The sequence below is a fragment of the Corylus avellana genome, chromosome ca4 (genome assembly GCF_901000735.1).
Source record: "Corylus avellana chromosome ca4, CavTom2PMs-1.0".
Classification (NCBI taxonomy): Eukaryota; Viridiplantae; Streptophyta; class Magnoliopsida; order Fagales; family Betulaceae; genus Corylus; species Corylus avellana.
In genome coordinates this window covers 32,788,777-32,806,321 of record NC_081544.1, presented here as the reverse complement: position 1 = coordinate 32,806,321, position 17,545 = coordinate 32,788,777, and the positions used below count along the sequence as shown (strand labels likewise).

The following is a 17,545-nucleotide window of genomic DNA, read 5'->3' as shown; positions in this document are numbered from 1 at the left end:
AAGTGAATGCAATGTGATCTCATGCCATGAAAAATATGGCTAAAGCAGCTTGTTATTTTCTTCTTTTGGCAAGTGGCAAAAGAAGTTTTGTAACACTTCGCAGTTAAACGTGCTTCTGCTGGAGTAGTACCAGGATGGGTGACATCTTGGAAAGTCTAGTTTGAGGGAGCTAAAAGCAGACAATATTGTGTGTCATTGAGGTGGAGTATTACAAGTGGTATCAGAGCTACCTAGTAACGTCAGGTCATATGGTACTAGAGCACTGCATGACGTGGACCTGACGAGGATGTCAGGAGTTTAAGAATGAGAGTTTGTAATATCCCGATCCCATATTGGAAAGATGAGAAGAAACCCATATAGAGTGGATGGTTTATAGAGATAGTCATGGGTGCTAAGTTTCACATTGCCTAGTTACTAGGTGAAATTGGGCTTTATAATGAATTCTAGGGAAACTCTAAATTGACTAGTCTTTTTGGAGTAATAGCGCAGATGTGGCTAGCGCTTTTTTCTGGGTCGTTACAAGTTTACTCCACCCTAACACTCCTTGTCCTTCACCAATTGATCTAGAAGCTCACTGCTTGAAGGCAGCAGTGGTTCACCCCAACCCCATGACCAAAAAATAGAGATGAAAAGAATCTTGCCAGTTACCACTGCAAAGTGCTTAGCTTTGGCTGCGATATGCACAAATTTTAAATTATTAAAATCAGCAGTGAAGTTACACAAAATTATGAGTGCATAGCAATTTATAATCAGCACAACTGCCACAACAATATATTGGAAGATTATTGGGAGTAAAGACTAGGGAGTATAAGAGGTAAAAGAAGTTTACTATCATGTTCTTTCAAAAAAAAAAAAAGTTTACTATCATGTAGCTTTCAAAAAAAAAGTTTAGTATCATGTCAACTATTAACTTTCAGTTATATTGTTAAATATCTAAATCTACATTAGTTATAGTGATTAGCTCCTACAAACCTAAGTTTTAGTAAATTAATAACACAAGACAGTGAATTGACATTTTAATTACCTTTTTAATAAAGCACGTCTCGCCTTTCGTAATTGCTATCTTGTGGCCTAAGTGTAAATTTCATCCTTTTCCATATCGAGTTTACATTTTTTTTTCTCTTTTTCTTGCAGTTTTAATGGCATTTCATCATTTTATATCTTGTCAAACACTAAAAATAGGGTCATGTACCAAACATGTACTTTTTAAAATTAATAACACAAACAGTGAGTTGACATTGTTATTACCTTCTTTGTATTTTAAAACAAAGGATCGCTTGGTTTATTGATAAGATTTCTAACACGCAAAACTCTAAATGAGCGTTTTTTAATAACATTTGAGATGCATATGAGTTTTTAATAAAATTTATTTCAACTTTGTCCCTACTATTAAAGAAACATGTACATCTCACATGTTTAAGGGACACATGTCAAATTAGGTTGAAGGAAATTCTTGCAACCCAATTTAAAAGAAAACTATGTCCAAGTCTTCTGGTTCTTTTTTCTAACAGGCTGAAATTCAATCTGGAGTGTGACAAATGAAGCCAATGAGAGGATCTAAATCATTCCCTTAATAACCCCAAATGCACTTTAATTATCCAATTTTTGGTTTAGATTTCTCCTGTTAACTCAAGTGTGCTGCAATTTTGCTCAAGGACATAATCAGAATAGACTTCATCTGAGAATGTGGATGATCAATCTTAGCAGCAGACTTTCTTTTTCCCCCCTTTTTCAAGAAGTAAATCTTAGCACTGGACTTCTAAATTCTGAGCCAGAGTGTGTCATAAGCCAGAATCAAATAATTCTCTGGAGAGAGAGAGAGAGAGAGAGAGAGAGTATCTACAGTACTAGGTTGCAAATCCAACGTACGCTGTCAAAAAAACATGTCATTGAGACAATTCTTCAACAGTCAACATAAATTTGCATCATCTGAAAAAATCTCAAAAGCCAATAGAATTGCTGAACTATGGAATCACTCTCAATGAATACAAGTACACGCCATATATATAAGACATTCATATCACAAATGCGGAGAAAATCTGCACTAAGGTGAAAACTTAACAGCCATGCAAACCACATTCAGATCCAATTTTGAAATCGGGACAATTACATAACCAAATACACACACAAAAAAAAGAGAGCCATAAATTAGACAGGACGACTCAGAAGCAACATGAAAATATCATAAAACTAAAAGCCACATCCAACAGCTTTCACTGATTTCTTTCAAGCAGCTTCAGGCCTACATAAAAATTCTATATATATAGCTAAACCTAATCCTATAATTACAGGATGTCATCATAAGCAACGATTTCTCTGCCCCTGAAAGGCACTTGTAAAGCACTAGAAGGACCATCATTATCACTTTTGGGGCTCACTATAGCTGAAGCAAGCTTATTACCTCGTCCATGTCTGCTCAGAGGTACCTCAGCCCGCAAAAGCCTGGAAGACGACGAACCATTATCCCTGTTAGCACCGAGCCCAACTCCTTCCCTCCACTGGGCAAGAGGATCGGTTGCCCACATCACCTCTACCTGCAACATGAACACTCTCAGTTCAATATCCAAAACGCCAACTAAAATCCAAGAAAACAGGTGAAAATAAGAGAATACCACCAAGAGATTAATGTTAATGCACTGTTTGATTTCCCAAGGCATATAATTTTCCCTCAATATGCAATTCCAGAGGTACTCTATTCCCTAAAGTTGGAAACTTTGTCAAGTATTAACATCGAAAATCACAATTTCGAAATTTCGGCTTATTTCCGGGAAAGTTTCTGAAATTCAAACTATTTATCCGTTTGGGTTATGGAAAACAAGTTTAATAGACAACAAAAAAGCCTCAGTGACATTCTATTGAAAAGCAAAGAAACCAACCAAATTGAGCCCAATTACCCCTCTATTAGCAAATGCAACTAAAAATTAGGATTCCAATTTAGCTTTTCCTCTATTAAAATTCCTCAACTTTCTCGACAACCAAACGAAAGGGAGAGAGAGAGAGTACTTTTTGGGAATCAACGGTGATGGCGAAAGAGGGGTCGAGGGCAGCGGCAAAAGCGGCTTGGGCGGAGTCCTTGGCGCGGTACATGATGTAGGCGGAACCATCGCGGTCGATGCGGATGCGGGAGATCGAACCGTAGATCTCAAACCGCGACTTCACGTCCAGCACCGAGCAGTCCCTGGGCAGCCCCGTCACCAGCAGCGCCGGCGCCGGCGCTGGCTTCTGTATCGGCTTGTCCACGATCTCCTCGTCTACCTCTCGACGAGGCGTCGGACGCCGCCGCTTGGCAAGCGACGAGGTCGGCACGTGGCGCGAGGGGTAGGACCTGTCCCGCTTGCGATTGCGGCTCATGATACTACTTGTGAATCTCTCTCTAACACATCTGCGTTCTGACTTCTGAGCTGAGATGGGAGTTGGGACTTACGGGAGTTGGGATAGAGCGAGGTTGCCCACACGTGCTGATATGTTTTGAAATATTGAGTTTTATTGGGATTTTATTTCTTTTTCCTTTTCTTTTCCTTTTTCTAAAAAGAAACTTAGTTTCAACTTTGAATCCCTCGTTTCTCTTCAATGTCAAATAAATAAATAAAAATAAACTCACTTCGCATCATGCTACTGGTATCAAAACCATTGGCAATGTTACTAGGAAAACAATTGGCTGGGTTTGGGAATGGAATGGAAAAAGGGAGTAAAACGGTACTGTAGTAGATTTGGTTGATATAAGAAAAAAAATATATATATATATTTTGTATAAAAAAATTTGTTTTTTCAGTGATTTTTTTATTTAAATAGTAATAAAAAATGATTTATGTGATGTAAAAAATAAGAATATTATAGTTGATTTTGAGAATAATTTTTTGAGTTCTTGGATTTGGTCATCCAGACCTTTGCCAAATACAGCCAATTATATGCTTTGGTCCATTAGAAAGGACGGTGATTTCCTGCAATTTTTTTTTGTACAAATTTCATGGAATTATAGGACATTGTTAGACTTCAACGAGGTCCTAATATTAAAGTAAGGGGTTCACTGATCGAGCACTTATTTAGACAAGTAAACTTCTGCTTATGTAGAAAGAACCCACAAAAATATCTCAAAATTATTGACCCGGTTATAGGGACAAACAATTATAGTCAATGTAAACCCAATCCCGTTTGATAGAGGATTAGGTGGAGTCAACAATCATATTCTAACTAAAAATACTACATTGATTTAATCGACAATCTGTCTCTAATCTAAGGGTCAAAAATCAATTATTGGTCATCACTCTTTGGTGGTCTGTACTAAACTTGAAGCAAAGCCCTCAATAGATCCCATTCGGCAATGCCTATCTTCCTAGCTTTGGCCTATCAAAATGTGAAAAACTTTTAACCTCGGAAAATCCTCCTTGTTTGTTTGCTTATGCTGCTTTGTAGCCTTGTACCCTTCTCTCTCACACTGGCATTTTCCAAATAGTATCTTACTTGCTGAGGGAAAAGTATCATGATTTTTGTTGTTGCATAATCACATGATTCCCAATTCGCCAGGCACACTGAGTGTACGACCGTAGAATCTGTTGCTCAATTCACAGCTTATGGGGCTGAAGTTCTATAAACTGTAACCTACGCCAAACCTTCTATATAATTCTATTATCAATGGCTGCCTCTCTATCGGTGTCACCATTGACCTCAACATTCTCTACTCGAAAGACCCACCCGAAAATTTCTCTCAACCATGTCATTTCTTCCATTATTCCTAGTGCAGAGCCTCTATTCAAATCAAACGCGCGGCGCTTAACCTTCCAAGCTTCTCACCATTTTGGTCCTCTTCTTGCAACAAGAGCTTCTTCAGATGGGTTTCCTGAGTCAGTTGTGGAGAATGAGACTTTGCCGTCCTTTGAGGCACGGCCTGGCAAATTTCTGTTGTGGGTAATATTTTGGGCTTCTGTATCCCTGGTTTGGTTTGCGGCTTCTGGGGAGGCTAATGCTGCTTTGGCTTCCATTAGAGCCTCGAGCTCTGGCCTGAAGATTGCGAGTGCGCTTCGGCGTTTGGGCTGGCCTGATGAGGCCGTCGTGTTTGCTCTCGCTACGCTTCCTGTGCTCGAGCTTCGTGGGGCTATTCCTGTTGGGTATTGGATGCAACTCAATCCTGTTCCCCTAACCGTCCTATCCGTACTTGGGTTAGGCTTTTCCCCCTTATTCTCAAAACCCCATTTCTGAAATTCTATGTGGCTGTTGTTGGAATTCTCATTTTGATCCATTTTCTTTGATCATTTTGGTTCTTTCAGTTCCTCTGAACCTGTTTGATTGAATTTGTATGAATATAGTGATATAAGTGGAAGAGGCACTTCATTGTTTAGACCATTTATCTTTAGCATACATTGTTCTCAGCGCCTTTAGGCCCATTTGATAGAAATTGCGCTTGTATTTGAGGTTCAGTGCTTTTGGATAATTCATGATACTGTTGTGTCTACAGTTCTCTGTGATTATTGTGCAAGGGAGTTTGATTTCAGTAGATTGGTAGCCTGATGAGATTAAAATTAACAAACTTTACGGCTACAACTGCAGGAACATGGTTCCTGTGCCCTTCATCATTCTATACTTGAAGAAATTTGCATCTTTTCTCGCTGGGAGGAATCGGGCTGCTTCTCGGTTCCTCGACATGCTATTTGAGAGTGCCAAAAAGAAGGCTGGTCCTGTGGAAGAGTTCCAATGGCTCGGTCTGATGCTGTTTGTGGCTGTGCCTTTCCCTGGAACAGGAGCATGGACAGGAGCCATTATAGCTTCTGTTCTTGAGATGCCATTTTGGTCAGCTCTATCTGCAAATTTCTTTGGTGTTTTGTTGGCTGGGCTTCTGGTAAATTTGCTGGTAAATCTTGGTCTCAAGTATGCCGTTGTTACTGGGGTTATCCTCTTCTTTATTTCCACATTCATGTGGAGCATCCTTCGGAAATTCAGGAAGTCTTCTAGCTCATCGAAGTGATAAATTAACAAACTTAACTCATTTTTCCCCTCAAAGCTGCGGGGTGACAATCTATGCATTTTTAAATTTAATCTCAATGTCGAGGCCTATCTTCCTTCCTGTGCAAATTTTGATTCTATCAATAACATTGCATTGGATTTTTTTTTTTTTTTTTTTTTTTTTTCAATTTTTACAATCTAATATTTATACCCACATTATCATGTTTTATGTTCCCATATTGCTTACACTATGATCCTTTTGATCATGATTAGAGGTGATCTCAAACAAAAGTTACTAGTGTGCTAGTGCAGTAATATATGAAAAAGATAGAACTAGCTGGCTGTTGGATCTATGGCATCTTTTACCATCTTACTTCTGCTTCAATATTTGGGATATAAAAGAAGATGCCAATTTTCACTGTTGATTAGAGATACAAGGTTGGATGTTAAAAGTTTCTTTGGTGGGCCACTCTACCTTGGCCAGATATTTTGCTGGGAACATGCTCATTTACCTCATGTCTAATAACCTGAAGACAATTAGCAATTAATTATCTTATGCTCAAGCTTAATTTTTGTTGGATCCAGAAAAGGGGTGAGAGAGGTTGCAGTAGGCAGGATGGAGCTTGGCTCAACATGTAAGAAAAGAGGTGGTTTAGGATTTAGTAGTGTCCCTTCCATGTGTTAAGCATTTCTGATCTCCAGGATAAGGGAGCAGCAGTAAACTGTATGCTATTTAGTAGCATTCTTTTTGTTAGTTAAGAAGAAGACAATTTGCTGATGAAGCCAATTGTAAACCCACTTGTTTGAATCCTATGTTCTACTTTCAGAATCCAGACCACCCTTTTAAGTTAATCTTAGTTACTTCTTGGAACTCCTTTATTTTTCAACCAAGATCAGGTCTATTAACTATTTTGATTCAGAAATCACTCCTAAGCTGCTCCTTTCACTAATGCCTCTGTAGAAATTCTTGCATGCACACCGTTTGATAACATGAGTTGAGATTATTTTCATCTCCTGATCTCAAAGCACCTTTCTCTAAAATCTATGCCTGCCAAGAGTTGGGTAATTTGTTCTGTCAAGTTTGATCTATTTCAAACGGAAGCCTGACTTCTTAGTGAACCCGAGTCTCCCTTCTTTGCTTTTTGAATGATATTCCCCTCAAAGGTAGTTTAACAAAGTTAAAATTTTGATGGGGGTGTGGAGCCAATCTCCTGACAGCTGGTGTTTTGGTCTTCTTGTAAGAAACTTGGAGGGAAGATGAGTTTTTAACTCTTTGTGCCATTAGAGATCTGCACTGCAAAGCCTCATGAATGGAAAGCTTTTAGCTGTAGAGAGGTCTTTCTGAGCCACTAAAATAAATTTTCCTGATCTTGAGGTTGAAGAGGAATGCCTCTCAAGTAATCTTTCTGTCGAGTCCACCAAAGTATCAATGTCTTGAAATGGTTTACAAAATCCAGTGAGGATATTTTTATTGTACTCTGTAGGTCTCTTCAGTGTATGGCGTATAAATATTTCTAAGCCTATTTTTTTATTATTATTATTATTATTATTATTATTATTATTTTCATCTGAGGTTTTCATTGAGTTTAACACCGAAGTATCACTGTCTTGAAATGGTTTACAAAATCCAGTGAGGATATTTTTATTGTACTCCAGTGTATGGCGTATAAATATTTCTAAGCCTATTTTTATTTTATTTTTTCATCTGAGTTTTTCATTGAGTTTAATTTATAAATATATCGTTTCAAATTCAACTCGAACTACATGTGTGGAAAATGTAATTAGCACCAAGGATGATTTTGCTTTTAGCTAATGCTGCTAACATTTTGGTTCATGTATTTTATTTTATCTTCTCAAAATAAAAATATTAACAAATAATCTAAAATATAAACACTCTAAAAAAAATTATTTTTATTTTTATATCACATTAAAACATTGTTTTTTTAAATAAAAAAACACTCTCCAAACACACATTTACAAACATACTTGTCTAATCAACCTCGACCCAACAAGGTAATCACATACGCTTAACAAAGATAACATGTGGGTCCATTTGGATCTCTATTGTATTGGAAACTGCGAAACTGTTTTCTTAAGTTCAAAAACAATCATTAAAACATCATATTTGTGATTATTATTATTATTATTTTGTTCCTTAAAAATAGTTTTCAAGAATTATTTTCTAAGTCCCTCTGAAATTTGGACTCGTTATACCAAGAATAACCTACATGAGGGCCTAACTAAAAGTGGCTGGCAAACAAAGAATAGTGTTGGATTATTCAGGCTGCGTCAACCGCACTTGAGCCCAGTTCTTCAGCCCAACTCTGACAAATTATAGTTGCTTTCAGCTTTGTTATACGTGTATCAATATGAGAATCTTGCTTATTCGAAAATTTTTTTAAAATTTTTTTTTTAAAAAAATGAGAATCTTGCTTAGCAAATTAATTAATTATTTAAAAAAAAATTAAAAAAAGAAAAGAAAAGAAAAAGGTCAACTTCAGTGTCATCCATTTCAATAACTGGAAGCCCAATGTGGTTGGTTTATTCAGCAACAATATTCCAGAAGCCACCTCCTCCCCAGGGGCCAGGTCATAGCACCTTGTGTCGAGTCGAACCATGAATGCACTGACAAGAGGACGAGGTTCGCACGTGGGCCGTGGGACCCATGAAAGCGAATCAGCACGAAAGAGAAATATTACTGCCAACAAAGCCCATATCAAGTCTTGGGCCCTATTCCATGCGTTACATCCCTTTAGTATCTGTACCTCCTGGAAGAGAGTGACTCGAGGGGAATATTATACAACTCCACGGGTTTTTTTTTTTTACAAAAAAAAAAGTGTGTTAGGAGCTGCGCTGTAGTTTGCCAAACAACACCTAAATAATATAATAAATTAAAAAAATAATTATCTTTTTTCTCGTAAAAAAAAATTGGAAAGTTCAAAACAAAAAAAATCAAATGAGGTGACTCATCTGTTGATGACTTGATGTGGTATAAGAAATGATTGATTTAGTCGCCTCCTCTAAGTTTGCCACGAGCAATATCAAAAGGAAAGTAGCTGCTACTCTACTCTTGTTTCTTTTTTCTTTTTTTAACTTTTTAATAGAGATGATAGGATAGTATTTCAATATTATTTTATAATAATTAATTTAAAATATTCATAAACTTGAATATTAAATTAATTAAATTAAAAAATTCATGGAAAAGGATTTTGGAATACTCTCGAGACACTTCTGCATTGGACCCCACCCTCTCTAGGCTTGCTTTCGACATCGATAGACTGCCACGTTGCGGAGGTCCAATGGGCCTCTAGTGGGGCGCAACAATGAAGCTACTCGATGATTGCTCTCTCGGTTTGCGTGGAAAGCTCAACTTGACACGTGGCGGACAAGAAGTGTGGGTTTCATCTATGTGATGGACATCGTCGCCTGAGTAAATATCTAAGTTCAAGGGCTCGTAGACACCTGGCGAGTTGTCATGACTTTTTCTTTTTTTAGTCATATATATAGATCAGCAAATTTATTCATCAATAAGGTCACGTTTGTTTATTTTGACGTAAAATAATTTTTAAAAAATAATTTATATAAGTTTTTTGATATTTTGTGAGGTAGAAAATAATAATTAATAAAAAATATTTTTGATTTGATCGAAAAAGGCTTTTTTGAATTTTGAAAAAATTATCAACCATTTTTCGAGTTTAAGCATCTTATTTTAGGCCCAATTAAGACGTCACCAAAACCCTAACCAATTAAGCTAGTCCTTCGGAACAAAACATTACTTATTTACTTATTATATTTGTTAATGTATTTGGTGAGTGTTTTATGTTTTTAATTTTTTTTAAATATTATAATGTGATATAAAGATGAAAAAAGTATTTTTAATAGTGTATTAGGGTGGGTTTACATATGAAAGAGATGGGTGACTGCAGCTACTTTAAATGGAAGAGAAGAGAGGGTGGCTGTGCGACCACTCTAATCATTTTTCTTTTCCAAAATTGAATTAAAAAAAAAAAAAAAAAATTAGTTACTTACCCTATAAAAATTATACACTTGTTTAATCCAAATGCTATATAATTAGGCTAATGTTATAGTGAAAATTAACCTTTTAAATTAATTATGACTTGTAAAAAAAAATTAAGGGTTAGTTTTTACGGCAACATTATCCAAATTATATAACAATCATATAATAATTTACTAAATAATATTCTCTTTTTATGTAAATACCTGTTCAAATGCAAATTATCCGTCTCTAAGGGATAGCTCAATCAGCTGAGGATCACGCTTTATGAAGCGAAAATCACTAATTCGAATTCTTCTTCTCTTTTCTTGTGTGGACATGTAAAAAAAAAAAAAAAAAATATTATTGAATCAAACCCACATCTTCCCGCCCAGGGAGAAGGAAAGCAGAAGTAAGTTTGGAAATGTCACGGGTATTGCTACTTACACGAAAAATGCAGTGATTGTATGCTTATTTGCCATGATGAATTTTGGCGGGTTTTCATAGATCTAAGCTTGTTCAATGTAACTTGAATTTATTGATCTCTGCAAACATCAATGACTGTCCATTCTGATGGTGCTCAGTTCACAAATGTAATCTTTCTTTTCCAAGCATTTTTCGAGATCTTCCTTGATCTCTGCCTTCTGAATTTCCTCTTCTTTATGGATCTCTTCAGCATCTGATGGTACACGTACAGCTTTTTATTGCTATCAAATTTAATGATTTCAGAATGCAGATACGTGGTCCATAACTGGTGCACAGCTGTTCATCCCAAACGTCCGTTTGGTAGACTTTGAAGAACAGCGTGATTTTGTTGACTTTTAACATCTAATTTCAATGTGTTCTGGTTCTCCCTTTACTTTTATTATTTTATCCTCCTAAATTTGGTTTTCTTGCTTTCACATGAGGAAAGGTTCCTTCGACGTCATAAAGACAGAATTATGTTAGAATTTTGGTTGTGAGTTTTGACTCCCAAGAAGTTTGCAATATTGGGTGTCTTAAGAAATATGTTTACTTACAGCTTGTGGCTTCTTTGTATTTGCTTAGGACAAAAAAAAGAAAAAAAAAAAAAAAAAAGCGGGAACTTTTTCACGTGAACTGTGAGAAACCAATAGCACTCGTCTATTACAAGTCCGTCCATTTTCAGATGCCTACTGCCTACTGATGCAATCCATATTCCATCAAAATAAATAAATAAAATATTGGAGAGATCCTATCTAGAGAGAAAGACATTTTCGACAAATTTTCATAGGGGAATCAACTTGCATCAGCAAGATATTCTGCAACAGACGCAATCTCAATGAATAAACAAATAGATTATTAGAAAAAATAGCAGTGAATTGTTTATAAGTAATAGACCAATCTGTCCACATCCTCAAGAAGCTGTAGGGGCATCAAAGTCCACGCCAATCCAAGAACTTGTTGAAGATGAACCATACCGAATTCTTGACTTTCTTGGCAAGAATTTCCCCATCCTTTTCATATGACAAATGCTTAAAAGCACTTCCAATAATCTAAAAGTGCACACTTTCTTCCATCAAAAATTGCTACATTCACTTGTTAAGTGATTACTTAACAATCCGGACGTGTTACGTCTTACTCTAAATTGTTCGATAATCCTTAAAAGTGAATATAGCATTTATCTTTCACGTTTCTTTTCACGGCTGGGATTCGAATTGGGTTTTTCAGGCTGATATAAACACTGCTGTTGTTGGGTTTTACTTCTGGTTTAGTATTAAACATGCTTGCCAGGATACGCAAAGAATCTCAAACACAAAATAGAAACAATGTCAAGTCTGGCTAAGGGCAAGGTAATAGGATTTATTGCTTGCTAAACATAATTACAACTAAGTGCGCATCATAGAAATTTAGAAGCTTAAGTGACATGATATAACTCAGTAGTTCCAGAAACAAAAGGACTGATCTTCCACAGGGAAACCAAAATTACAATAATTTGCAAGCGGGAGATCGTTACATCCACCATCTTCAACTTTTAGAAAGCATGCTTGGGGCAGGGGCAGGAGGATCTTGCAGTGATTATCTTCTTCGTCTTGTGAGAAATCTGACTGCTCTGGCTCAAAGGCATGAGAAGAGTCAGCAGGCTCTAACAATGAAGAATGGTTCCCATCAGTGTAATTTGGGCTATCCCGATCCGAGTCAAAAACATCACTTTTGACAGAACTTGCATCTTCCTGTTTACACACCAATAATGGCGCATTGGAAACCTTCTCAGAAACTGCATTTGGTATCGGCTCTCGGATTTCTGCATTTGATGACTTGCAGGCATTAATTGGTTCCTCATTTTCCTTGCCTTTCTCTCTACTAAGCAATTTGTCCCTCAGGGAATTAACCTGTTGCATATGAAACAGTGAGCCTATGAACCATAGTTCCACCAGACTAGTATTTTAAAGAGCAAGCATATAGGATTTACCTCATTTTCCAAGCCTTCCTTCTCCTTGATGAGATTGTCATAGTCAACCCTGAGCCTATCATAACTAGCTTTCAATGAGTCATAATCCTTTTCCAGTTGTTTGGTTTTAAAACGAGCCCGCCGGTTTTGAAACCATATGGCAACTTGCCGAGGCTGCAAACCAAGTTCCTTTGCTAGTTGGATCTTCCTCTCTGGCTCAAGCTTGTTTTCCACCTCAAAACTTCTCTCAAGAAGCTGAACTTGATTGGCTGTAAGCCGCCTTTTCTTTCCGGGTCGATGATAGCACCCATCACAATCCTCCTCATCACCATTTTCATCGTTACTGAGCTGTTGGAAAAATGGGCTAGCAGTGTTGTCTCCTCCACTAGCCTTGTCAAAATTAACCATGGATTTTGAAGCTGAATTGATGAAAACACCCAAAATTAGATGGTTATAAAAATTTCAAATTGCTCGTATTTCTTTCTTATCTTGGTTAGTTCATTTGCAAAATTCATGGATGGATGCGCAAAAGGAATGGATTTGGGGGTGGTTGGGGTGGTTTTTTTTTTTTGTTAATCTCGATTGCTTTGAAACATCTTCTTTTTTTTAAAAAAAGAAAAAAAAGATGCAACTTTATGCAACTACTCCCACTTTGCTTCCTTCTCTAATATGAAACAAATCTAATGAAATTAATAGCCAAAGAATCTGCTACCTACCCTACATATGCTCTACCAGCCATGATCCGAAAAAAATCAACAATCAAGGCAGATAAACCAGTGAGAGCACATTAAAACACAAACGCAGCGGCTTAATGTCAGAAACTAGGAAAGTTTCAACCTTTACTTCTCAATATGTTGGCAAAACAGGGGTACTCTGTTTCGTAACCAAAATAATCGATCAATACTAGAATTTCACCAATGAAGCCACGTAACGGAGATAAAAGGCAGATTAAAAAAAATACACCAATGAAAAATAGGAAACATTCAAGATCAACAAATATGAACTCCCAGCATAAGAATTGATGAAACAATTCATCTCCAATATCAACCAAGAAATACCCATTGGTAAATATTGAAAGTGAGGCTTAATATAAAAAGGAAAAAAAAAAGAAGGTAAAGCAAGAACCCCACAACAAAGAAGGCAAAGAACGGGATGAATAATAGCTCAAAAAGCCCAAAAGCAAATGAAAAAATTGCACCACGGATTTGGAAAATTACCGTGCAAAGAGGGATCAGAGCTGGTAATCCAGAGAGGCTCAAGGACCTCAGAAGAACAAGGAAGCCTTTCGCTTTGAAGTAAGACGCTCATGTTTGAAGCACCCCCATAGACTTTACCACCCGCCATAGCTTTTCGTTTTTTTTTCAGTTGTGTATTTGAAGTCCCAGAGGAACTTAAACGGTAGTATTGTAGAAAGCCAAAAGCAACGGTCATAGACTTTTTGTACAGAGATTAAATCTCTAAAGCCTCTGACAGAAGAAGCGGGTGGTGAGGATCACTGTAATGTGGGAAGTTTGAGAGTGGGGAGAGCTCAAACGCATCACTCAGCAACGGAAGAAGACAAAGAGGTAGCACATTTAGTTCGTCAGAGAAAAATTTTCTCGCAGATAACTGTTGTGCGTGAGGTAGAGTATTCTGTTTGGGTGGGAGAGCTCCAAAGTTGAGAACTTTGATGGAGAGAGAGAGATAGAGAGAGATTCTTCTCTGGGATGGAGAGCTTGATGGGGTTATATGGAGCTAGGTGAAAGGACTGGAGGTTTTCTTTTCTTGTGGAAGAGTGGACAGGCGGGCTGAAATTACCTTAATGCCCTACTATGGGTAAAAGAAATCGTAAATGAATAAATAAATTGGCAATGTCTTTTTCTCATATTATTTGGGTCAGATAAACACCGAGGTCTTGAAGAGAGGGGATTTTTCTAGAAAGAGGAGTTCCTTTCAATCATGCTCAAAAATCTGGGTTCACAGCCAAATTACTCGAATTTTATCCCTTCATATCATCACTCACATCCTCTTCAATAGAATAGTCAAAAAGTTATTTTTGATTAATTTTGACCTTCGACTCAACAAAATAACTAAAAATTTGCTAAGCCGTTACGGTACAATTCAACAAATTTTTACCTGTAGTAATAATAATAATAATAAATCAATTTTTCTTCTCTTTTTGGGAATAAGAAAAGTAAATAAAATAATAATATTTTAAATTAAAAAATGAAAAATAAATAGTTAAAATGCTAAGATAGATATAGATGTTTTAAAAAAGTTGATAACTAAAAAATATATATATATATATATATATATATATATAATCTTTTTGCTAAAATTGAAGTAAACATTTAGCGAGCGGATGTGATTGCTCTTCTATCATTTTCTTCATTTATTTTTGGTGGTCATTTTAGTAAAAGAGAAATGATTCATTTTCTCTCCTAGTCCTTCTCCCATCCTCCCAATTTTCAAACGATAGGATAAAACAGTTCACCGTCTTATGTATTCTTCATGTTCCGTGATACAATTACAACGTAAAGAGGCGGAACAAGAATTTTAGAGTTGGAGAAGGCAGAATTAAAAGAGAAATACTAGGATGTCTTAATTTGTGTTTTGTGTGTTTTGTGTTTTTCTTAGTTGAACTTTTTACATGCTTATTAACGTATCTTGAACCCTTTTTTTTTTTTTTTTAAGAGACACAAAGAACACAAACAAAACAGTAACTACAAGAAAACAAAACTAATAGGGGTGGTCTTTCCCACTACAAATGAGTAAAGAAAAATATTTGAGCAAATAAGGTCAAAGTAAACTATAGCCGCGACCCAATAAACCACCCTTGGAAGATTAGACTTTTGTGAACATGTATCTTGAACTTGTTTGATCATAATCTTGATCATGGGATGTTGGGGTTTTTTATCCATGGAAGGACAAGAAAGAAGCATATGTGATGACAAGGTCGAGGGTAGCAGCTTTTTTGTTATTTACTTTTATGTGTTTTGATTTACTCGAATGCATGAAATGAATAAAATTGCCTTTCAAGCGCAATCCATTGAACCTGAGAAAGTTACAAAGAAAATATCTCCGAGTTCATGAAAAAAGGTTGCGTACGGTACTTGTTTTTCAGGGCCGTAACTCGTAAGGGTGGGTTATAGGACGAATAAAAGGGTAAAGAGAAGGGAAAGTGCTGGACATCAAGAAGCAACAAAAATGCTCTGATTCTCAACTAAAGTTTGCTGGTTTTATACAAAAGTGGAAGCCAAAAAGATCAAGGGATGCTGCTTTATACATAGAGCACATGAGGGGGAAAACGAAAAGACACAAAATAAATATATATAAATAAAGCAAAACTTGCATGTTACGGTTGTTACCCTAAGATTTTACTTCATTTTTTTTGTTTTTTTTTTCTTAAAAAAAAAAAAAAAATCTCAAAATATAAGATATTTTTGTCATTTGAGTGACAAAAGGTGAACCATGAACATTGCAAAAGTTGAAATATTTGAAAAGACATTATAAAAAGAATTATAGTAATTAAGCCTAAAAAATAATACTTGTCAAATTAAGAGTCTGTTTAGGATTGCGTTTGAGAAATAGACCTTTTAACTTAAAAAGTGTTTTTGGGCAAAAGCTTTATTTTTAAGCTTTTGCCAAAAGTGCGTTTTAGCAATTTTTAGGCTTTTTAGACTCTTAAAAGCGTTTGTAATTTTTTTTATCAAACGAGTACTTTTTTTTTTTTCAAACAGACTTTTTGAGTATTAAAAGCACTTTTACGTCCCCTTCAAACGCAATCCAAAACAGACCCTAAAAATGATCTAATTGAGTAATTATACAATCTCGTGGCATTTTCCATCGAGATTTGTGGGGGTTACAGTTTTGTTAATTTATTCATTTTATCATTGGCCATAAACGGACAAATTGGCAAGGAAAAAAAAATACATTTTATCTTATTGTTATTATATTTTAAAACCTAAGCCTTGCTAAATTATATATAAAATGTGTATTTTTCAGCGAGTCATTATCGAAGTATACAGGTCAATACATAAGTTATACGTTGTTTCCTAACCACTAAAAAAAAAATGTTAAGCTATTGAATAGTTTATGCATTATTTTTTCAATTCTTCACTTATTATTTTATAATAAATAATTAAAATATTATTACTAAGCTTTCCATTTGAAAGATAAATTGAAAAAAAAAAAAAAAAACACAATATATATAAGAGTGAAAAGGGCAATTTGGGAAGCAAAAAGAATCGCGAGGAAATGTAGATGACAACGAGGGAGTGGGAAGGAGAGCGAAAGAAAACAAAAGCAACATGTCCAATCAATCGTAGTCAGACGGGAGCTCGCGATTTAGGGAAGAGGTGATGACTCACCATCCCTATGGCCTCTACCTATTCTCTCTCTTCACACTAGCGGCCTCGCCTAAGCGCCTATCCGGCTCCCTTTTGGCTCCTCCGGCTCCACACTTTTTCACCCAGCCGCCGCGTTTTCTCTATCCCCTATTTTTTTTTTTTTTTTTTTTTTGGACGTGCAATTCAAAATTCGAATTTCATTGCCTCAAATGGGAAACCTTTTTTTTTAGAATTCCAACTTTTTTATTTCTTCGTTATTACTTTTTATAAGCAGATGAGAATTACAAGAGAAAAAAAAAAAAAAAAAAAAGTTCCCTTTTATTCTGTAGTTGATATCAAGATTTCTTAGACATTTTAGAATATTATAGGCCCTCTTTGTCAATGGCCCTGGAACGGTACAGGGTCGGTACTGTAACCTTTTTTTAAGAATAAGCGTTTGATTGGTTTTAGTGAAAATATTTTATGAGGAAAAGTAAAAAAATATATTTTATATGAAAAAATGTAAAAAATTTGTTTTGTAGTGATTTTTTTATTTAAATAATAATAATAAAAATGATTGATATGGTATAAAAAGTAGAGATATTGAGATTAATTTTGAGGTGAAAAGTTTTTTTTTTTTGGGGATTGAGGGAGGCCCTGGAACAGTACCATTCCAGGGCCATTGGCAAACACACCCATAGTGGTCGAGTGCTTGGAATCTAGCCAGTAGTTTATAATTTAATGGTTAAGATTTTGTCATATTAAACTTTATGGTCGACGGTAGTTATCACTTTTAATGTGTTCGTATTTTGAAAATGATAAGTCTTTTTTTTATTTTTTGGTAAAGATTACTTAACTCATTAAAATTATCATTTTAATGATAATTTACCTCTCAAA

At 35.8% G+C, this 17,545-nt stretch overlaps 3 protein-coding genes across 3 annotated transcripts; 1 reads left to right on the top strand and 2 right to left on the bottom strand.

The window, feature by feature from the left end:
- Window positions 1-1,956: 1,956 nt before the first annotated feature.
- LOC132178839 (uncharacterized protein At1g27050) lies at window positions 1,957-3,447 on the bottom strand. The gene is made up of 2 exons (XM_059591402.1): window positions 3,004-3,447; window positions 1,957-2,534 (listed from the first exon to the last, which is right to left on the bottom strand). Exons 1-2 carry the CDS (start codon window positions 3,349-3,351, stop codon window positions 2,286-2,288), a joined length of 597 nt encoding a protein of 198 aa, XP_059447385.1. The 5' UTR covers window positions 3,352-3,447; the 3' UTR covers window positions 1,957-2,285.
- An 892-nt stretch (window positions 3,448-4,339) lies between these two features.
- LOC132179013 (uncharacterized) lies at window positions 4,340-6,100 on the top strand. The gene is made up of 2 exons (XM_059591622.1): window positions 4,340-5,156; window positions 5,545-6,100. The coding sequence occupies exons 1-2, from the start codon at window positions 4,633-4,635 to the stop codon at window positions 5,957-5,959; spliced, it is 939 nt and encodes a 312-aa protein (XP_059447605.1). The 5' UTR covers window positions 4,340-4,632; the 3' UTR covers window positions 5,960-6,100.
- A 5,632-nt stretch (window positions 6,101-11,732) lies between these two features.
- Window positions 11,733-14,095, bottom strand: LOC132177598 (homeobox-leucine zipper protein HAT5). The gene is made up of 3 exons (XM_059589983.1): window positions 13,559-14,095; window positions 12,363-12,760; window positions 11,733-12,282 (listed from the first exon to the last, which is right to left on the bottom strand). The coding sequence occupies exons 1-3, from the start codon at window positions 13,770-13,772 to the stop codon at window positions 11,827-11,829; spliced, it is 1,068 nt and encodes a 355-aa protein (XP_059445966.1). The 5' UTR covers window positions 13,773-14,095; the 3' UTR covers window positions 11,733-11,826.
- Between the last annotated feature and the right edge of the window lie 3,450 nt (window positions 14,096-17,545).